The sequence below is a fragment of the Schistocerca piceifrons genome, chromosome 5, assembly GCF_021461385.2.
Source record: "Schistocerca piceifrons isolate TAMUIC-IGC-003096 chromosome 5, iqSchPice1.1, whole genome shotgun sequence".
NCBI lineage: Eukaryota > Metazoa > Arthropoda > Insecta > Orthoptera > Acrididae > Schistocerca > Schistocerca piceifrons.
Window position 1 is genome coordinate 686058306 of NC_060142.1, and position 23878 is coordinate 686082183.

Below are 23878 nucleotides of genomic sequence, written 5' to 3' on the forward strand. Positions count from 1 at the left end.
AAGTTCGGTGGCAGGAGGAACAAGACTTTTGGCCAGGTGAATACAGGGTTATAAATACAAAATCAAACAGTGGTAATGCAGGAGTAGGTTCAATGATGAATTAAAAAAATAGGAGTGCGGGTAAGCTACTACAAACAGCATAGTTAACGCATAATTGTGGCCAAGATACACACGAAACCCACGCCTACTACAGTAGTATAAGTTTATATGCCATCTAGCTCTGCTGATGAAGAAATTGAAGAAATGTATGATGAGATAAAAGAAATTATTCAGATAGTGAAGGGAGACGAAAATTTAATGGTTATGGGTGACTGGAGTTCGATAGTAGGAAAAGGAAGAGAAGGAAACGTACTAGGTGAATATGGATGGGGAGGAAGAAATGAAAGAGGAAGCCACCTGGAAGAATTTTGCAAAAGGGTATAATTTAACCATAGCTAACACTTGGTTCAAGAATCATAAAAGATGATTTTATACATGGAAGAAGCCTGGAGGTACTGACAGGTTTCACATAGATTATATAATTGTAAGAAAGAGACTTAGGACCTAGGTTTTAAATTGTAAGACATTTCCAGGGTTAGATGTGGACTCTGACCACAATCTATTGGTTATCAACCGTAGATTAAAACTGAAGAAACTGCAAAAAGGTGGGAATTTGAGGAGATGGGATCTGGATAAACTGACTAAACCAGAGGTTGTACAGAGTTTCAGGGAGAGCATAAGGGAACAATTCACAAGAATGGGGGAAAGAAATACAGTAGAAGAAGAATTGGTAGCTTTGAGGGATGAAGCAGTGAAGGTAGCAGAGGAACCATCAAATTGGTAAAAAGACGAGAGGTAGTAGAAATCCTTGGGTGACAGAAGAAATGTCGAACATAACTGATGAAAGAAGAAAATATAAAAATGCAGTAAATGAAGCAGGCAAAAACGTCTCAAAAATGAGATTGACAGGAAGTGCAATATGGCTAAGCAGGGATGGCTAGAGGACAAATGTAACGAAGTAGAGGCACATTTCACTAAGGGTAAGATAGATATTGCGTACAGGAAAATTAAAGAGACTGAAGAAAACAGAAACACTTGCATGAATTTCAAGAGCTCAGATGAAAACCCAGTTCTAAGCCAAGAAGGGAAAGCAGAAAGGTGGAAGAAATATATAGAGGGTCTATACAGGGGCAATGTACTTGAGGACAATTTTATGGAAATGGAAGAGGATGTAGATGAAGATGAAATCAAGGATACGATACTGCGTGAAGAGTTTCACAGAGCACTGAAAGTACTGAGGCGAAACAAGGCCCCGGGAGTAGACAATATTCCATTGGAACTACTGACGGCCTTGGGAGAGCCAGTCCTAACAAAAGTCTACCCTCTGACTTCAGGAAGAATATTATAATTCCAATCCCAAAGAAAGCAGATGTTGACTGATGTGAAAATTACCGAACTATCAGTTTAATAAGTCACGGCTGCAAAATACTAACGCGAATTCTTTACAGACGAATGGAAAAACTGGTAGAAGCCGACCTCGGGGAAGATCAGTTTGGATTATGTAGAAATATTGGAACACGTGATGCAATTCTGACCCTACGACTCATCTTAGAAGCTAGATTAAGAAAAGGCAAACCTACGTTTATAGCATTTGTAGACTTAGAGAAAGCCTTTGACAATGTTGACTGGGAGACTCTCTTTCAAATTCTGAAGGTGGCAGGGGTAATATACAGGGAGCTAAGGGCTATATACAATTTGTACAGAAACCAGATGGCAATTATAAGAAGGGAGGGACACGAAAGGAAACCAGTGGTTGGGAAGGGAGTGAGACAGGGTTGTAGACTCTCCCCGAAGTCATACAATCTGTATATTGAGCAAGCAGTGAAGGAAACAAAAGAAAAATTCAAAGTAGGTATTAAAATCCATGGAGAAGAAATAAAAACTTTGAAGTTTGCCGACGACATTGTAATTCTGTCAAACACAGCAAAGGACTTGGAAGAGCAGTTGTACGGAATGGACAGTGTCTTGAAAGGAGTGTATAAGATGAGCATCAACCAAAGCAAAACGAGAATAATGGAATGTAGTTGAATTAAATCGAGTGATGCTGAGGGAATTAGATTAGGAAATGAGACACCTACAGTAGTAAAGATGTTTCGCTATTTGGGGAGCAAAATAACTGATGATGGTTGAAGTAGAGAGGATATAAAATGTAGACTGGCAATGACAAGGAAAGGGTTTCTGAAGAACAGAAATTTGTTAACATCGAGTATTGATTTCAGTGTCAGGAAGTCGTTTCTGAAAGTATTAGTATGGATTGTAGCCATGTATCGAAGTAAAACATGAACGATAAATAGTTTGGACAAGAAGAGAATAGAAGCTTTCGAAATGTGGTGCTGAAGAAGAATGCTGAAGATTAGATGGGTAGAACACATAACTAATGTGGAGGTATTGAACAGAATTGGGGAGGAGTTTGTGGCACAACCTGACTAGAAGAAGAGATCGGTTGATAGGACTTGTCCGAGGCATCAAGAGGTCACCAATTTTGAACTGAAGGGCAGCGTTGAGGGTAAAAATCATAGAGGGAGACCTAGAAATGAATACAGTAAGCAGATTCAAAGGGATGTAAGCTGCATTACGCACTGAGAGGTGAAGCAGCTTGCACAGGATAGAGTAGCATGGAGAGCTGCATGAAACCAGTCTCAGGACTGAAGGCCACAACAACAAGAACAACAACAACAGTGTCTTCGAATATACGTGATCACAATCTTTAAAGCTGCTTGCAAAAATGCATCAACAGGCCTGACCTGATTCTCGTTGTACCTCCGCCCTCGGCTTCCTCAACGACCCCAGAGCTTCTAAACAGTGACAATGCCTGGGAGCTGTGAAGGCCCTCGTCCCACGAAATCGCCTCCCGACCCTCCGGTCTTCCCGCACAGAGATGTGTTCGGCAAAATTTCCTGTTTTCCCAGATTTAATTCCATTGCAGTGTGTCTTCTCACAATGCCAAAAACATTCAAAATGAATGAGTACTTCGTTTTGTGAGAGGAAAGAACATTTACATAGGGCACCGTACTACCAGTCACTGTGGCACATGCTCATTAGGAGAGCATTCATAGCAATCCAAGTGCTCTACTTTTTCTAAATCAAGGAATCTATTGCAGAGTAAAATGAAACAGGCATGAAAATTTCCCTTCCTCGTTTCATGCGCTCAGAACACAATGGCGTTTTTCTGCAGCTCTTCCATCGGATTCATTGACTCTTTACACGAGGTGCATGTCGGTCAACTCTTTACCAGCAAAACTAACCTTTCTGTGGTGTATCACAGTGAATTATGTAGCAGCCATTCATCCTAGCATATTTTGAAGTTATGGTACCTGTAGTCTAGTGGTAGCATCTTCGACTAGTAGTCAAGACGGCCTGAGTCCCAGGTTCGAACTTGCCACTCTTTTAAATTTAAATAAAAATCATGAGCAATTGCGGCTGACAAGTGGATCTGCCAGTTGCCTTGTCAAAAAGTGTGCAGAAGCAGCCAGAGGTTTATTACACAATTTCGCCCATGAAATGTGAGCCTGCCCCTAAAAGGCGGAAGAATCGTAAATGATAACAGGCATGATGATGCATAAATCAATAGAAACCACTGTATTAAAGATACATAATGTGTATCCACAGGATATGTGGCCAGTAACTGAAGAAAGACAAAAGACTCCAGGCTTGTACCCCATTCGGATTCCCGGGGAGAGACTGCCAAGTGGGAGGTGACCATGAGAAAAAGGTCGAATAATCAACGAAAGTGTGGAGTTCTATGAATGTAGGCGTGCAATCTGAGAAGTTAGAACAAGCTAGGAAAGCTATAAAATTTGAAAAGGGGAATGCTAACTCTCAGTCTAGATACAATAGTGATCAGTGAAATGAAATGGAAAAGAGAGCCGGCCGTGGTGATAGTGCGGTTCTAGGCGCTGCAGTCCGGAACCGCGGGACTGCTACAGTCGCAAGTTCGAGTCCTCCATCGGGCATGAATGTGTGTGATGTCCTTAGGATAGTTAGGTTTAAGTAGTTCTAAGTTCTAGGGGACTGATGACCCATAGTGCTCAGAGCCATTTTTTTGGAAAAGAGACAGGAATTTCTGGCCAGAGGATTACAGGATAATATCAACATCACCATAAAATGGCATAACAAAATAGAGTTTAATTATGCATAGGAAGGTAGGGCAAAAAGTGAATTACTGCGAGCAATGATAGGGTTCTTGGCATCAAAATTATCTGCATACGGACACCCTTAACAATAGTTCAGGTATGCATGCTGACGTCGCAAGCAGAAGTTGAAGTCGTAGAGAAACTACATGCCGATTTTGAACATATAAGTCAGTCCATGAAGGTAGATGAAAATTTAATAGTCATGGCGGACTGGAAGGCGAATACTCTGTTCAAGAGTCACAAAAGGAGGAGCTACACCTGGAAAAGACCGAGGAACAGGGAAATTTGAGTCTGGCGTTTCCTTACAGAAGTATATTCAAAAATAGCTATTTTGAAATGTCTTTTAACGATATATTTGTAAAGATATATTTTTAAAGATGTATCTCAACAATGAAATTTTTCTGGTGCACGAGTGATATATATATATATATATATATATATATATATATATATATATATATATATATATATATATATATGCCCACAAATGCTGCGACTCAAATGTAAATTAGTATTTACTGTAGCAATTTAAATGCATTCTCTAAGCAATGGAAGTTATGTACCGTATTCGATAATAGTGCATTAACTGAATTACAGTGATTTTTAGTGAGGTATTCAAATTGATGTAGATATAGGATGTCGAAAAAAGAATTCTTTGCCCTTACTTTTTCTAACCAAATTACGTCAGTAAATACGAAGTCAACATATCCATTCCCAGGGGTGGTATTTTTTGGAACGGCACGGCTTTATCTGCTACTAGCTCCACAGCGTGGAGCTGCTGCCCGTTTTTGAGGATGGCTGTTTTGCTTCACTCTTCCGTGGTATAACAGTATTGAAGTGTGATATGTGTTCTATGAAACAAGGGACCAATGTCTATCTATCTAAATCCACAGGGAACGGCAGCCCACGAATGATGAACAGTGTCTTGCTTTGATGAGACGCATGAGGTGGTGGTGTGCACTCGTAAAAGGCCATGAAGTCTTGAGTGACAACGACAGTTCCCCCGTGCATGCAGAGGCGGAAACGCTTCGGTGTGTGTACATTCCCCGGGAGCTTGGTGTTTCGTATGTAGCTGTTGGCGACTTCATTCACAGATCCTTAGGCTACCAGAAAGTGTTATGTCGGTGGATGCCGAAGCAGCTGGTTGACGTGACGAAAGGTTAGCGAATGATTCGTTCATAAAGTAATGTTCGACCCTGTACAGAGGAAAGTGGTAGTTTCCTGGACACTTCTGGCTTCACCTTTGACCAAAGGGACTGTTCTGTTCACTATTGAGAAAGTGATGTTAAGTCTTCAGTGATCGCCGTGGTTCGCAAGTTACGGATTTCGTGCAATTTGTTGAATCCACGAATGCCGACCGTTGTTGCTCCACGCTGTTGCGTCTGCGGGTTGCCATCAGAAAGAAGCGCCATGGAATGGTGAGCGTGGCTACCCTCCACGAAAATTCGGAACCACAGATACTGAGTTGTAAGGCGTACACAGGAGCAGATATTGCTGAAATCATAATGTAGTAGTGATGAAAAGTAGGCTGAAGTTTAAGGGTTTAGTTAGGGAGACTATACACAAAGAAGAGGAACAGCAGTACTAAATATTGACGAGATACGCTTGAAGTTCTCTAAGGCTATAGATACAGCAATAAGGAAAAGCTCAGTAGGCAGTACAGTTGAACAAGAATGGAGATCTCTAAAAAGGCCATCCGAGACGTTGAACAAGAAAACATAGTGACATAGAAGACAACTGCAAAGAAACAATAAGTAACAGGAGAAAGACTTCAGTTGATCGATGAAAGAAGGAAGTACATTAATGTTCAGGGAAATTGAGGAATACAGAAATACATGTCGAAGAGGAACGAAACATATACGAAGTTCAGAGAAGCTAAGACGTAACAGCCACATTAAAAATGTGAAGAAATAGAAAAAGAAATGACTGTCGGAAGCACTGACTCAGCATATAGAAAAGTCAAAACAACCCTCCGCGAAATTAAAAGCAAGGGTGGTAACATTAAGACTGAAACGACAGTTTCCCTGTTAAACGCAGAGGAGAGGGCTGATACGGGGGAACATTGAATTGATGCTCTCTGTGAGGGGGAAGATTTGTCTGATGTGACAGGATAAGAAACAGTTCTCGATTTACAAGACATAGGAGAACCACTATCAGAATCCAAATTCCTGAGAACTTTGGAGGACTTAAGGTCAAATAAGGCAGAAGGGATAGGTAACATTCCGCCAGAATTTCTGAAATCTTTGGGGAAGTCACAACAAGACGACTATTCACGTTGGCGTGAATAGTCTGGCGAAATACCATCTGACTTTCGGAATAAAAGAGCTGACAAGTGCGACAATTATCGAACAACAGCTTAACAGCTCATGCATCCAAGTCGCTGAAATGAATAATAAGCAGAAGAATGGAAAAGAGCATTGAGGATGAGCCAGATGACGATCAGTTTGGCTTTAGGAAAGTTAATGGCACAAGAGAGGCAAATCTGACTTTGCGGGTGATAATGGAAGCAAGGCTGCAGAAAAATCGAGACATGTTCATAGTATGTGTAGACCTGGAAAAAGCGTTCGACAGTGTAAAATGGTGCATGATGTTCGATATTCTGAGAAAAACAGGGGTGAGCTATAGGGAGAGACGGGTAATATACAATATTTCTGTTGTATGCGGCATATGGAAACCTGCTGCACTGTGGAAAAAGCTGCGCAGTTTCGGTGTAGGGAAGCGAAGATCTGCCACCGTTTATCAAGCGTCTGCAGAAGAATTAAACGATTTCTTGTCAACAGCTGTAAACTGTTACGCAGCGACAAATTACCAGCCCCAAGATGTCAATCTATCGAGAGACGAGTTTTTCCTAAAACATGTCACTACAGGCACATTACACAAGGCAAATATGAGAATCTCTTCAGACGCAGTAGGAAATGATGGAGTGAGCATTGGCAAGATTAAGAACGTTGTAGACACTATTATTCCAGTTATCACAGACATCTTCAACCTGTCGCTTGTCAGTAGTACATATCCTACTGAGTGGAAGTAAAGTTTAATTCAACCTATACCCAAGACTGACAACCCAAAGTCGCCAGGTGACTACAGGCCGATCAGCATACTACCTGCAATATTTAAAGCCCTAGAATACATCGTCCATGTACAGCTGACGGATTACCTCAAAACTCACCCTTGATAAATATCAGTCAGGCATCCGAAAGCACCATAGTGCAGCAACTGCATTAATCAAAGTAACTGATGACATGAAACATGCTATGGACAGACGTGAACACTGCTTGACTTTAGCAAGGCTTTTGATACAGTTGACTTTGATATATTACTAATTAAAATGAAACAGCTGAATTTCTCAAACAGCGCAATACACTGGTTCGACAGTTACCTCAAAAACAGAAGTCAGCAAGTCACTTGTGGGTCGGAGATGTCATCATGGAAAAACGTGCGCTCTGGAGTTCCCCAAGGCTCCGTCCTAGGTCCATTACTCTTCTCACTGTACATTAATGATATTTCTTCAGTGATTCACTCCTGCAACTACCATCTATATGCCGACGACATCCAACTGTACATAACTGCAAGCCCCAAGAACATTGCTGACGCAGTAGCAAGTATGAACACAGATCTTTGCTCTGTTTCCAGATGGGCACAGAACCTAGGTCTGAAACTAAGCCCCAAGAAGTCTCAGGTCATTCTTATATCTCATCCAAATTTAATCAGCCGGTACTTCCGCGAAACAGTCTCTCAAATACTCCTCAACGGGACCCAACTACCATACCAAAAAACAGTAAAAGACCTTGGAATAATCTTTTACTAACACCTAAGCCGGGAAGAACAAACAGTCACAGCTTGCAGGAAATCGCTCTCCTCCCTACAACCAATCCAAAAATTTAGAAAAACATTTCCAACTCATGTTAAACAATAATTAGTCCAAACACTAGTCTTGCCTAATCTTTACTACTGTGATGTAGTTCAACACGGCACAAATAGAGAAAATTCAAGATGCCTCGAGCTAGTGATGAATGATTGCGTTAGATACGTGTGCAATATACGGTTGTTTGATCATATCAGTCCTTCATACTCCCAGCTAGGTTGGATACGCCCACATACGGAACACGATCTCCACACGATGTGCTTACTTCATCGATTTCTTAGTCACTGGTGCCCCAATACTTATCTTCTCACGTTAAACACCTATCATCATTCCACAACCTCAATACCAGATCGGATACGTCTAGCATCTTGGCTGTACCTTTACATAACACATTATCATTCTCCGTGTCATTCTCCATCTCAGTCATACGACTGTGGAACGCGCTCCCCTGTGATCTGCGTCTTATCCAGAACCACTAAACATTCAAGAGGGAACTCAAAACTTACATATTATGGGCGGTATAGCCACCATTATTGTGCCCCTCTGGTCTCTTTCTTTCTCCTCTCCACCATAACTTCGAATTTTACCATTGTATTTCTCTTTCTCTAACCTACCTACCTCTTCTATATCTCTTTCACCCCATTCTATCGTCTTATGTCTCTGCTCGATGTAAATAACTCATAATCTGCAAGAACATAACGAGAAAATTCCCAACTAGCAATAGTACTGACATTCATAAAAGAAAAATATGTGAGGTACACACAATAGTGCGTATACTTGTGATTACCTTAATATACCTTAATTCGGCTTGTAGAAAACAGCGGCAAAGGCTCTCTCGATCACCGTCGTATTCAGGACCTTACCTCGCTCAATACAAATACTACGTTATGTTTTGGAATGACATGACCATAGACATGACAAACACTTACATAGTCAGCTTAATATCTTACATCAGCAATGTAACCAGCTAACTATCTTCAACGTAAGTTATCAGACTATAAATTGAGTGAGCTGCTTTGCATTAATTTATGTCTCCATATTGTAACGCTTTGTACATTCCACAGTGTAAGTTCCACAGTTTCTGACGACTCTCTAGTAAACTGAGCAGAACCGGTCAAAAAATATTGAGTGCGACTTTTGCCTGTCCCGAAAAACTTAAAATTAAGCTTTTTTAAATATTTTTGTCTGTTTCTGTATGTCTGAAAATGTATGCTCTATTTTTGAGTGTGTTTTAATACGTATTAGAAGTCTGTTTCTTAGCTTTGATTTTAAGTTTTTATGTGGCTTTTGGTGATGAGTTTCCTGCCTTGTATACTTATGTAACACCTCCTACCTAACAGTCTCTATTATTAATTAATACACTTCCTCTTTATCCAAGTGATATATTTACATATTATTATAAATAACATAACACAGTAGACATTGCTGCACAGAAAATTTGCATGCATACCCCTAATCCAGATGAAATAAAAACGTAGTTGCCACTGCAAGGAAAAAAATCTTTCCTCAATAACGTATGAATATTGTAAATATGTTTCACCCCAGACAGCTGACGATCTTTTAAATGTGCAAAACGACATGTGTGTGGTAAAATCAACCTGCTTTTTTGTGGGTGAAAAGGATAAATTTGTAATACAAGAGTATCGTCAGAGAAACTGCTTGTCTACATTGGATGTAAAGTACACGGAAAACACAGCTTCAGTATCGAATTACTGTCTTCCGTCCCAGAACAACCTCTCCGTTCTCTTTAATAGGTTTATACAGGAATACGGGACACAGCCAGACGGAGCATACTACACGGTAGCCTTGCATCTAGTGGCCACCTCTTTCTACTGCGGTCTGTTCTCACAGTTAGCGTGCAGAGACAATGGTAATGAACTGCAGTTAATTTACAGTCTCTACGAGAGGAGAGCTACGTATTTAACTTACACTTGTGGTCGACGTAATTAAAATATTTTAGCGGGTTTGCCACATAATAAATGGGAGGGAGCTTTTTGTCTCGACTGGTGAACTTTTTTTTTCTTTGACCTTCTTCAATTAATGTGGATACCTACGAAATGAAGCGCAACAGGTGACCTTGCTTGAACATTCACTGCACAAAGTTCAGCATTGTATAGAAAGGAAAACTGTGGGAAAACTGGAGAGGACTAGAAATGAAAAGTTGAAATCCGGGGTTACAGAAGAATGTTTACATTTATGGTATGAAACGTAAATTAGAAAATAGGAATTTTCTCCTAAGTATCTGGAAGAAAAGGAATGTATCAAGTGACTAAAAGTGTCAGATTGATAGGAGCTGGGTCAAGTCGTTGAGGAATAACTTCAGTAGAACCAGACAAATCCGAAGATGGCCAATGTTGTAGATGAGTTAGGAATATAAACAGCAAATACCTTTAGACATTAAGTGTAAGGGCTAGTAAGAAACAAGGATATTACAACAGGAGAGGTAAAGGTGGTAGCTCGCTTCAAACCAGTGAGAAGACTAGTAGCATAAGATAAAAAAACAATAAGTATGGCACTGTGGTTGAAGAGTCCTATTTGTGGTGTGCTGGAGGAGTTTTACTGTGTGACAAGAAGTCACATGGATCGTATGCATTCAGTGTGAAATTTGATAGCAACTCATTGTTTGTCTATAATTCAGAATTTTGTCTCTGAGGTCCAGCATCCACCCCATCATTATTAGTCGTAAATACTAAATCGTATAAGAACCCGCCTTGGTTGTAAACAATGTTTGTGAACACCTAGCTATTATTACTTACGAAACGAGTTAGAGGTTACGAACGGCAAAAAGTAGTTACGAAACTTTTATGTTCCAGTGGAGGTGATGTTCCTGGTGTGGGGCATTCGGCTGTGCATCGTGGTGCGGAAAGCCCCCTCAGAGTTCAACGAGAGCCGCTTCATCTCCATGGCCATATACAACGAGTTCCTTCTCTCCGTCTTCCTCAACGTATCCATGTGAGTACAGTGGGATTAACACCGAGCGAGGTGGCGCAGTGGTAAGCACACTGGACTCGCATTCGGGAGGACGACGGTTCAATCCCGTCTCCAGCCATCCTGATTTAGGTTTTCCGTGATTTCCCTAAAATCGCTTCCGGCAAATGCCGGGATGGTTCCTTTGAAAGGGCACGGCCGATTTCCTTCCCCATCCTTCCCTCATCCGAGCTTTCGCTCCGTCTCTAATGACCTCGTTGTCGACGGGACATTAAACACTAAGCGCCTCCTCCTCCTGGGATTAACAGATGTTTACGTGCTGTTGCTTCAGTTCCCAACGCCACAATTGGTCCTGAATGGATTTCGTCTTAATTACGTTACACTGAACACATTTACATTCTACAAAGAACAATAACATTAAGATATAGAAATATATACACTGCTCGAAAGAAATAGGGAACATGCCAATCCACTGAACATCAATTCTGACTGGATAAGAATCAAATCATACCTTTATCGTTCACAAATTAAGTACACAAAACTTCTTTACATACTCGTTTATGTACAGAATAAGAGCGGAAACGTTCGACAGGTCTCGAAAACAATCACTCATTCCGTCATTCAGGATGCTGTTCGTTAGACTTCGAGAGCTTCAATAACGTGTGTGCCCTCCACGAGCGTATACCACCATCTGACACCTTTGTGACATGCTCCATGTACGTCTACACAGGTCTTCCCTTGGTAACTGTTCCCATTCTTCAAAAAAGCGCTTCAGAGTTCTTAGAGCGTCCATGGTGCAACAGAAGCATGTCCCACAAAGGTGCTATAGGTTTTATGTTGTGACTCTCCGCTGGCCCTTCCTTTACTTCAATAACCAGCCTTCGCCGGACAATCGTTGTTACGGCCACCACATGAGCTCCGGCATTATCGTACATGAGAGGGAATTCAGGACCACCATCGTATGCAGCGGCAGCCATATGGCCGAAAAGGACCTGTTCGACGTACTGCCTGGCGGTAAGACTTCGACGAGATCCGTACAGATGTCAACACTTTCCCTACCCTTACCATCACACAACTTAGGCCGAATCTGTCGATTTTCTGGATAACGTCTGGCAGGTGTCACCCACCAAGACATCTCCACACACGAACGCGGCCATTACCTTGCGTCAGAGGAAATCCGAATAAAGTTCCGCCAATGACGAAGCTGCCAGTTGACGTGCGAATGAACGACCGAAGGCGAGACGTTATCGTGTCAAACAGGGTACTCGAACGGTGCGTTCGGATCGTAAGGTCCTTTCTCCCAATCTGGTTCTTAAAGTCTGATCGAACACAGCGGTTCCAATGGCCATTCTGCGATCGTCTTGCAGTCCTCTGGCATACGACACCGTAATGCACAGGTGGCCAGATATCGGTCTTCACTTTTGGTAGGAATGCATCGGTGATCGTGTTCAACTTGCATTGCGTACCGCCATGACTTTTTGTAGTATGGCTACAACCCATGGATGACCAATGGACATACACTGGAATCTACACAAACACGACAGAGTCCACCTTTCTTTTATATGACAGTTTGTCCCTGCAACTTGCACTGCAATAAGATATAGAACTTCACGTGGTTGGCTGAACACTACGTCCGCGAATGAAAACTGTCCGGACGGGAAGTTGATCATGTCTGAGAAATCCGTACAGACTCGCAAGGCGCCATTATTCTTCTCCATCACAAGGATAGGCGTCGCCCACTGAATATGAGAGACTGCAAATGCTGAAGTTGTCTTGAAGGGCAAAGGGAGGAATACGTGTTTTGAAACCTGGGAGGCTGCAGATGGGAGTAGAGTGATATGGACCTCAGAACCTTTGATGCCTAAGCCAGGCGGCGAAAACACCGAACTAAAACGGGTAAACAAATCGTCGAGGAGAGCTGACACGCCAAAGGGAATGGACGTTAGGCGTGTAATCGTGGACCTCGAGGCCCACCGCGCCGAATAGATCTATCCCTTCCCTCCCTGGAGGAATTCACTACCACGGTGAGACCGTCGATGGAATGGGTGCCATAATAGACAGTAGCACTGAACTGGCCTGAAAAATGGACGATGCCATTACTGTACGACAGCATCCGGAAATCGATAGGCCGGAGGGGTGGGGCGCCTATCTGCTGGTAGGGGTATCAGTCAATGATTATGTCCAAGAAACCTGTGTCAGTCTGCAAGAGACAGTGGAGACTGTCATGGTCAAAATATTTGCATTGGAAGGAACATGACTGTGTATAAACAGCATCTGGTAAAGTCTCGTCTCCAGATGCTGTTTTCATCATACAGCGAATCGACATGCACGTAGTCCACGGACATTTTATTGGACTGACAGACTTCCACCTTGTAGCCTGATTTACCGCACGCCTTACATTTCGCGCGCTGATGGCCGCATTTGTGAGAGAGGGGGACACAAAACACTGGCTACAAGATGGCAATTGCTGGGGTCAACATTTGGGTCACTTTTGTGCCTGGTCTTTCTGAGACGTTCGTCAATCTGGCCTACCATGTGACTGAGAACGACGGTTGGGCCTAGCAGCAAAAACCTGAGATTGGTCGTGCGGCGCTACCTCTGAACGCACTGACTGTTCAAATGCCGTGATGAGCGGCAAATATGCCTCCAGAGAAGAGTCCTTCAATTTTAACAAGTCTGGACCGAATGGTTCATCCAGGCAGGGCACCAACAGAATGTCCCTCACAAACGTGGCCACATAAGACCTCTGACAGGATAGACTCTGACACGTGAAACGACAGTCCTGCAAGACGCTCTGCATCTGGGGAATCCATTTCCTGTTAGGTTACCCACCGAGTTTATGGCAGCTGAAGAGTTTGTGGCAGGGCATGGTTATGAGCACTTGGGAATCGAACTAGCACACAAACTGGATCTGACATGGTCATAAGGAAGAGTGTGAGGTTATGCTTCCACGTTTTATTGTTTTACCAGCACATAGATCGCAGGTCTGGAGTAAGCTAACAAGATTGCGTGCTGCTGCTCATTACTGGAGACTCCTTAGACCAATATGTGTTGCCCGATGTGCACGATTTAGTTATACCACGGCTTGAGTTTGTGGTCGAATGGTGGGAACGAAGGAGCCGAAGCGCAGAAGCTCTTCACCATGATACTGTGCAGGAGAGGCGAATTGGAAACCACCGGCACCATTGCACACAATGTGGTCAACCTCTCTGTCAAGGCGTGAAAACTGTACTTCATGTGTTACGTGGTGAGCAGAACATGTGAAGTCATATCAGAAGTTTCAGCCATTGGACACACGACATATTTGCTCGAGGATAGCAAGCACAAGCTACTAACCAGTGTTATCGGCTCGCCCTTAAGTCACAAACAAACTTCGTAAAAACTAAAGAATCCGCCGTATCCGCAATGAAAGTAAATAACCTTACAGAAATATGGTTTATTGTAAAAAGTACGATGCTCGTCTGCTTCAATTAGTTAACGCAGTTAACAGTGAAAAATGACTGACAGGCTGAAGGTCATTGTGGAACAACTCAATGTCACGTATTTGGTCGAGTTTTACACAAAAGAATGTTTGCAAAGTTCTACTGCTGCACATGGAAACCAAGTTCCACAAGCGTTTACCGTTAGTACGTGCACAGTGATATAGTTCCTTGGAAAAACAGAACACAGTCATTGTTTTACCGAAGTCTGTGAACCAGGGTGTGACATCCAACCACGGAGACTTGACCATCGGTAGAGCTGCTGGTGCTAGGCGGTGTCTGTCGAGAAAGCACCTGGCCGGTGGCAGGCGGCGGCGTTATAGTACAACGGTTGTCCGTCTGCAGGTCTGGCTCAACGTGAACTCACTCCGCGTGGCTGTGCACGTGCCTTGTACTGTCGTGCGGTAGGATATCGCAGGAACTGTTTTAGGTCACATGGGTTGTGGAGGCAAATAGGTCCTCCCCCGGTTCGCTACCCTTGGTGGTGCTGCAAGGTTCGCCTTGTGGAAATGCTGCAAAATTGTCTTCTGGTGTAAAGCGACTGTGTGACATGTAGGCAACCTACGACGTTGTTGTACCAGACGGGTTTCTGGTCGTATAGAGAGAACGCCACAGCATGTCAGAATGAAAAGTGTTACACCACGAACACCTCGACCGAACATTAGCAAACCTTTACTTCAGTATTTTTGTGCCAGAGGGGTAGACTGTCCCGGATTACACCCCAATGTAAGCTTCTTTTGAGTCATTTCAATACATGAACAGGTCAATCCAACAGACGAAGATTGGCGTGAGTACACATTCGCTACTGGGTGTGTCTAATGTTAAAGGAACCTTTCAGGTGGTTTTCATAGCACTGGAAGCTCGAATGTGTTTCAGGTACAGCTATTCGCCATTTTTCGGACTTTGAGAAAGTTACAATCATTCGCACGAGAAACATGCGGGTATCATACCGACATATAGCACAGACAGTTGGGTGTACTGAAATGGCAGCAGAATGAGAGTAACGACATGCACTAAGGACCGAATGTCTGTCAAGAAGAACAGGAACAGATCTTTCCAGAAGAACTATACCATGGGAAGGATTGTTGGACTGGATGTGACGTACTCGCGGACGACAACAACTGAAATTTGAGCAGGGCTTGGATGCAGAATGTCTCTACAGACTGTAGGTAAAATATTGCTGAAAGTGGATTGAGACGCCAAGTTCCATGCGTCGTGTACCTCTTAATCCGTACTACAGACAACCGACACATACATGGCCTAGACCTAGAGTCGACTGGTTCAATGGATGGCTCTCTGTGGGTGTTCCTTAATGAGTCTCACTTTTGTGCGTGGTAGTTTGGTAGAAGCCAGACTGTCGGTAAAGGTGAACAGCTATTTTAGAGACTAATACCTCTCCAACTAAAGGAATTGTGAAGTGGGTAATATTGGACATGACAAAAGAGTTGATTTTGTAATTGGTGAGGCACACTGAATATTTCCCCCTGGTAACAACAGTAAGCACATGCATCTACGTTCTAATATACATTCATATCCCATGACCTTTGCCACCTCAGTGTATTCTGTATACGTGTTTCTATCACATCTCAGAACTGCTGAATCCAAATGACAGCTCTACCAATGCATTGCCCTTTTGTACCTTGTATGTGCCATATTAATGCCGTCTATATACATTATCCGTGGAAGGCAAAGGTACCAGCCTTTAATAGTGATGTGATATTTTTAATCTGCCAGGAAACTTCACTACTCGAACTATTTACAGTCAGTTACACCCACTGAGAGTCAGTCATAAGTCTACTCCAAAATTAATTACTTGATACTGTTGAATTCGCTAAACTCACAGGTTATTTCACTTCCTGTTTACCTGGAGTCCACACGGTGTATCCACGCGGTCAGGGGCGCCTTGCCACGGTTAGCGCGGCTCCCCCGTCGGAGGTTGAAGTCCTCCCCCGGGTGCATGCGTGTGTGTGTGTGTGTGTGTGTGTGTGTCTGTGTGTGTGTGTGTGTGTGTTGACCTTAGCGTGACTTAGTTTAAGTTACATTAAGTGGTGTGTAAGCCTAGGGAGCGGTTACCTCATCAGTTCAAAAATGGTTCAAATGGCTCTGAGCACTATGGGACTTAACTACTGTGGTTATCAGTCCCCTAGAACTTAGAACTACTTAAACCTAACTAACCTAAGTACATCACACACATCCATGCCCAAGGCAGGATTCGAACCTGCGACCGTAGCGGTCACGCGGTTCCAGACTGTAGCGCCTATAACCGCACGGCCACTCCGGCCGGCCTCATCAGTTCGGTCCCACAGGAACTCACCACAGGTTTTACCACGATGGTGATGTAAAACTGAAATCTGGTCCGAAATACGTTCTGTGTGAAAAATAAAAGTTTCTAGCTCAGCCTGAGAGGTATGAAGATGGAGTCATTTGAAGTGTTTCTGTGTCTGCATGTCATAGATGTTACAAAATTCATGAGGTTAATAATTCACATATTAATATCACTTCATATCAGTAGTTCTTTGAATGCTCAATTATCGTGATTAATATCTCAGACAGATAGCCATACAGGACTGACCTTCACCATTTTGGATAATCAGCAGATTCTGTCAAAACAGTCCTAAAACTGGAACTTCCGGTGTTACAATTTGCAGCTGTTTGAACAGGGAGACCTAGGAGAATATAACGCTACTGAGCAAATATGTATTTTCTGTTGTTTTCATGTCTCCTACTTATGTGTCACATGACTAGTAACGTCTATATACAAAATTGCTTCTTGTTCTTTTGTGGAAAATTATGATTTATCTATAGATGGTATCTACTCGGTTTGTAGAATGTTAAGTCTCCTATTGACCATGCCTATGACATCGTAAACTCGTATACTAAACAATAAACAGTTAAAGATTTCATTGGATTTGGACAATTCATGACCAGTTCGTGTTCTTAATTTACACTGCATCTGACTGCGCTTGTTCTCGGTGGTGCAAACTCGTCTGGAGGAGCTAAAATATTTACGAAAGTCACTTATTTCCTGTTTCGTTTCACTTAGCATATCTCCTATGTGCGTATAAAATTGCCTTCAACGCCAACTAAAAAACCATCGCAAATCTAATAGAACACTCTAAAACAGTGTCTCAATCAAGCATTCATGCGGCCCGCTATTCTCAATAGTATTTTATAATAATACGTATCAAGCTGCTAACAATCAAATCCAAAAACGTTTACCAACATTAAGAGCTCCTCTAGAGTGAAGTTCTCCTGTTCGATAACAGAAAAAGAAAATAGTTCCAGAGACAGTAATATTTTAAGACCTTATTAATTTTAATCGGCGTGTGAATTCCGATGTGGCCTAAGTAAAGCTGCAGACGTAGGCCTACCCCAGAGGCAGAGGGGTAGGCAGTGTACCCACTGCAGGGTTAGTGGATGTGAGAAGGGGAATATCTTGTTTGTCTTCCCGTGCTGGCAACTCGCGGACGTGTGCGATTTGTTCCGGTCAGCTGCTACGATATATTAAAATTATTTCAATAAAACAGTCTCATTGTAACATAATTTTATTGATCACTGCGTTTTCCTGCGAACAATGTTCCAAGAAATTCTTATTGTTATAAAATACAGATTTTGCCACATAAGTTAAATGGGTTCGTGACTGAGCATAACAGAGATGTTACCTTCAAATACGGTACTTATTTGTAACGAGGAACATTGCTGAAATTCAATACAATTACCGGAAGAAAGATGGCATTCAAAACATTCTGTATGCATTTGTGGTCGTGTCATACTTTGCATAATGAATTTTCATGTAGGTACTATTACTGTGACTAATTAATTGATCATCTGCTCACGTAGAGAACATAACAACAGTTCGTAAGGCAATTACAATGTCACAACTTTGGGGTCGCTGAGGGTGGCAGCTACCCTGAAACGCAGAACAGCCGTCCTCCAGAGTTACGCATGGTGTCGGCTCTTAACGATCAGTCTTGGCGACCGGCGGCAATCTATCGTGCCCTTACTATACCTTGTCCATTGGTGTTTCCTAACATACTAATTAAGTAGGTTACCAATTAAAGTTGAAGTCGATACCTATGTGGCCCGATGTGTCACGTCACAATGTCAGTATAGAGTCTTGAGCAAAAACGTTTCACGACCATCACAATAAAATATGTAGCACAAATTTTAATTTCTTGATTTTAGTTATGATTGATTAATATTGTGTTTAATACGTATTTTAAGGTATTGGTTTCGTGGTACATATTTAATCTGAGGCCAGGGTTCGTCTTATGAGATTATGACGTACGCAGTGCCGCTGAAGAAAACCTAAACATTTTGATCGTATTTCTCTCTCTCTCTATCTATCTATTTCTCTCTCTCTCTCTCTCTCTCTCTCTCTCTCTCTCTCTCTGTACATTATTCTTTTCTTAGAAGCTAGATTGTTGTATTTAGTCACAGAAAATGTACGCTTGATTTCTATACCATCGATTTTACATTTTTTGACGTTTATGCAGCTAGGAACAAGGTGCCAAGTGACACTTCCCTTTAGACAAGTTCTGTTTTAAAATGCACGTTTCTGTTGTCACAACGCTACTAACATAGATTAGACTCGATACAGAAGTAGTATGTACAGAGACACTTATTACGGGAGCAGAGTAAATAAAATACCAGTTCTATTGTGAATCTCTCAGTGTGTTGCAGTTTCCTCCTGCAGTCGCCATGTTACTTGCCAAATGCGGCCAGCACTTGTATGTGTGTCTGTGTGTTTTTCAGGTTGTTCCTGCAATCGCCCGCCAACCCGGACCTGTTGTACATCATCTTCTTCTGTCACACGCAGCTAACGGTCACTCTGCTGCTCGGACTCATCTTCGGCAGCAAGGTAGGCACAGCATACTGCATCTGTACAACTTATACTTTCTATCTAGCAGATCATCGAAGATGTGGGTAAACAAACCAATACGTTCTTTTGTTGCGAATGATGATGTCTAAAACGTTTATTTTCATTTCTTTTTTATTTTAACAGTTATTAACATTCCTCCAGGAAGTAATGAAATTGCAGCAGCCATACTACGGCACTTCAGAGATTGAATAAAGCCAATTACAAATGGATGAACTTACACTAACAAGAATGAAAACGATGATCTGGAGATCGATGGAGATGTTGGTGATAGGTGCCATTTTGAATCCTGCGTGGATGAGGCTGATGTCATCTCCGGCTAACATTTGGCTGGGACTGGAGACAAATTGATACGAAAAGGGTATGTGGTATTAGCATTAAGGCGTTTCAGTGCTGGAGGTGCTTCTGACAGGAGCGGGTAGGATTGCAGTTATGAAAGGAAAGAGCACGCTAGAAGTTTTGCTCGGATTGGAAGTGGTAAGGTAGTTTACACTTGAAAACATGAGTGGACTTCATGATTTATTTCATATTCTTGGAGGGAAAAGTAGTAGACTTTACCTCGAGGACTGGGCACCGAGTGAGTGGAGAAGAGGTTGGGGATGGTCAGGAGGAACTACAGCAGGACATGACTCCTAGATCACTTAGTAATATGTTACTTTAATGGATGCATTGCACAGCGACGACGTAACTCAATGAAATCAGTGCCTGACTGATTTGACTGAAAAATCGTCGCTATGCATGAAATGGCTATACAGGGTGTAACGAGCTATAATTACAGATATTTATTTTCGTGATTGACGACAGTCTACTGAATAGATTACATCCACATATATGTCATTTGTAGACTAATAACTAAAGCTATTACAAGTCGTATGTCCTTAGGCTGGGTAGCACATCCAAGTATATGAGGTAAGAGTAAGTCACTAATGCTTATTTTCACATGGACAACATGTCAGATTGAAGTGTAGACGTGTGGGAGCTAAATGAGTAATGGCCTAGTCCAATTAGTGCTGCCGTTATGACCGTGCACAAAACATCCGTTCGTGAAGTTTGTGATGCGTTTGTGGAAAGACTGTTCAACGCTGGAAAAAAACCAGATTAATGAAATGTGTATATATTAACGTAAAACGTGTAAAATATCTGCGTTTGTACCCGTTACAGCCTGTATATCCACAAGCTTTCGCCAGAATGCGTATCAGTCAGTGTCAACCAGTGACTACCGTGTGGCTATCTAACAGAAAAGCCGAATAGACGCTCTGTGAACGGCTGTGAAGTGCGTGGCGTCAGCACTTAGCACAGTACATCTTCCCCTTGTAATGGTGTATGGATGCACCTTGATATTAATGTCCTTGTCTTCGCGGTTGCGACATAGGGGGCTTAAGTATGTTTCTTCAGTTCATACCGATTCTTGAAACATTATAAGCAGGCTTTCAAGCGGTAACAGGCGGTTATCTTCAAGCATATTCCAAATCACCTTGTTCGGCTTTGCCATGACCCACTGTCATGAGTCGAATCGACTTCAGCTCTTCTCTGGTTACATTCCGTATCCGTTGTTAGTACTGTTTGATATGGTTCCCATTCACTTATGCAATGTGCATAAGTGACACGCAAAAATGATTCGTAAGCGGTCTTATTCGTAGACCGATCGCATATTCCTAGTATTCTTACAACGACCTAAATTTTGCCATCAGCTCTGCTTGCGACTGAGCGTAAGTGATCATTCGATTTAAATATCAATAAACATTGTGACACCGAGACATTTGCATGAGGTGACCGGCTGCGAATGTGACTCGGTATGTTAGTCATATTACAGGACTTTTCAGTTCTGTGGAGTTCAATGATTTCGTAATCCTGTGTGTCTAATGAAAAGCCAAAGTTCGCACCACTTTCACATCGTGTGTTTTTTTTTTTTTTTTTTTGGTCATTAGTCTACTGACTGGTTTGATGCGGCCCGCCACGAATTCCTCTCCTGTGCTAACCTCTTCATCTCAGAGTAGCACTTGCAACCTACGTCCTCAATTATTTGCTTGACGTATTCCAATCTCTGTCTTACTCTACAGTTTTTGCCCTCTACAGCTCCCTCTAGTACCGTGGAAGTCATTCGCTCATGTCTTAGCAGATGTCCTACCATCCTGGCCCTACTCCTTATCAGTGTTTTCCACATATTCCTTTCCTCTCCGATTCTGCGTAGAACCTCCTCGTTCCTTACCTTATCAGCCCATCTAATTTTCAACATTCGTCTATAGCACCACATCTCAAATGCTTCGATTCTCTTCTGTTCCGGTTTTCCCACAGTCCATGTTTCACTACCATACAATGCTGTACCCCAGACGTACATCCTCAGAAATTTCTTCCTCAAATTAAGGCCGGTATTTGATATTAGTAGACTTCTCTTGGCCAGAAATGCCTTTTTTGCCATAGCGAGTCTGCTTTTGATGTCCTCCTTGGTCCCTCCGTCATTGGTTATTTTACTGCCTAGGTAGCAGAATTCCTTAACTTCAATGACTTCGTGACCTTCAATCCTGATGTTAGGTTTCTCGTTGTTCTCATTTCTACTACTTCTCATTACCTTCGTCTTTCTCCGATTTACTCTCAAACCATACTGTGTACTCATTAGACTGTTCATTCCGTTCAGCAGATCATTTAATTCTTCTTCACTTTCACTCAGGATAGCAATGTCATCAGCGAATCGTATCATTGATATCCTTTCACCTTGTATTTTAATTCCACTCCTGCACCTTTCTTTTATTTCCATCATTGCTTCCTCGATGTACAGATTGAAGAGTAGGGGCGAAAGGATACAGCCTTGTCTTACACCCTTCTTAATACGAGCACTTCGTTCTAGATCGTCCACTCTTATTATTCCATCATGGTTGTTGTACATATTGTATATGACCCGCCTCTCCCTGCAGCTTTCCCCTACTTTTTTCAGAATCTCGAACAGCTTGCACCATTTTATATTGTCGAACGCTTTTTCCAGGTCGACAAATCCTATGAAAGTGTCTTGATTTTTCTTTAGCCTTGCTTCCATTATTAGCCGTAACGTCAGAATTGCCTCTCTGGTCCCTTTACTTTTCCTAAAGCCAAACTGATCGTCACCTAGCGCATTCTCAATTTTCTTTTCCATTCTTCTGTATATTATTCTTGTAAGCAGCTTCGATGCATGAGCTGTTAAGCTGATTGTGCGATAATTCTCGCACTTGTCAGCTTTTGCCGTCTTCGGAATTGTGTGGATGATGCTTTTCCGAAAGTCAGATGGTATGTCGCCAGACTCATATATTCTACACACCAACGTGAATAGTCGTTTTGTTGCCACTTCCCCCAATGATTTTAGAAATTCTGATGGAATGTTATCTATCCCTTCTGCCTTATTTGACCGTAAGTCCTCTTCTATGCGTATTGATTCTTCCTGACTAATGTCTTGAACTTCAGCCTACTCTTCATCACTACTACATCGTGATCTGAATCTATATCTGCTCCTGGGTACGCCTTACTATCCAGTATCTGATTTCAGAATCTCTGTCTGACCATGATGTAATCTAATTGAAATATTCCCGTATCTCACGGCCTTTTACAAGTATACCTCCTTCTCTTGTGATTCTTGAACAGGGTATTCGCTATTACTAGCTGAAACTTGTTACAGAACTCAATTAGTCTTTCTCCTCTTTCATTCCTCGTCCCAAGCCCATATTCTCCTGTAACCTTTTCTTCTACTCCTTCCCCTACAACTGCATTCCTGTCGCCCATGACTATTAGATTTTAGTCCCCCTTTGCGTACTGCAATACGCTTTCAATATCCTCATACACTTTCTCTATCTGTTCATCTTCAGCCTGCGACGTCGGCTTGTATACCTGAACTATCGTTGTCGGTGTTGGTCTGCTGTCGATTCTGATTAGAGCAACCCGGTCACTGAACTGTTCACAGTAACACACCCTCTGCCCTACCTTCTTATTCATAACGAATCCTACACCTGTTATACCATTTTCTGCTGCTGTTGATATTATCCGATACTCATCTGACCAGAAATCCTTGTCTTCCCTCCACTTCACTTCACTGACCCCTACTATATCTAGATTGAGCCTTTGCATTTCCCTTTTCAGATTTTCTAGTTTCCCTACCACGTTCAAGCTTCTGACATTCCACGCCCCGACTCGCAGAACGTTGTCCTTTCGTTGATTATTCGATCTTTTTCTCATGGTAACCTCCCCCTTGGCAGTCCCCTCTCGGAGATCCGAATGGGGGACTATTCCGGAATCTTTTGCCAATGGAGAGATCATCATGACACCTCATCAATTACAGGCCACATGTCCTGTGGATACACGTTACGTGTCTTTAATGCAGTGGTTTCTATTGCCTTCTTCATCCTCATGTCGTTGATCATTTCTGACTCTTCCGCCTTTAGGGGCAATTTCCCACCCCTAGGACAAGAGAGTGCCCTGAACCTCTATCCGGTCCTCCGCCCTCTTTGACAAGGCCGTTGGCAGAATGAGGCTGACTTCTTATGCCGGAAGTCTTCAGCCGCCAATGCTCATTATTTATCAAAATTTAGGCAGT

General features: G+C 42.4%; 1 protein-coding gene across 1 annotated transcript in view; it reads left to right on the forward strand.

Annotated features, from left to right (window-relative positions):
• Nucleotides 1-23878, forward strand: part of LOC124799203 (probable G-protein coupled receptor CG31760) — a 418997-nt gene that overhangs the window by 335804 nt on the left and 59315 nt on the right. The window contains exons 8-9 of the mRNA XM_047262738.1: nt 10851-10989; nt 19200-19305. Coding sequence (XP_047118694.1) covers nt 10851-10989; nt 19200-19305 — 245 coding nt within the window. The remainder of the gene's footprint in view (nt 1-10850; nt 10990-19199; nt 19306-23878) is intronic.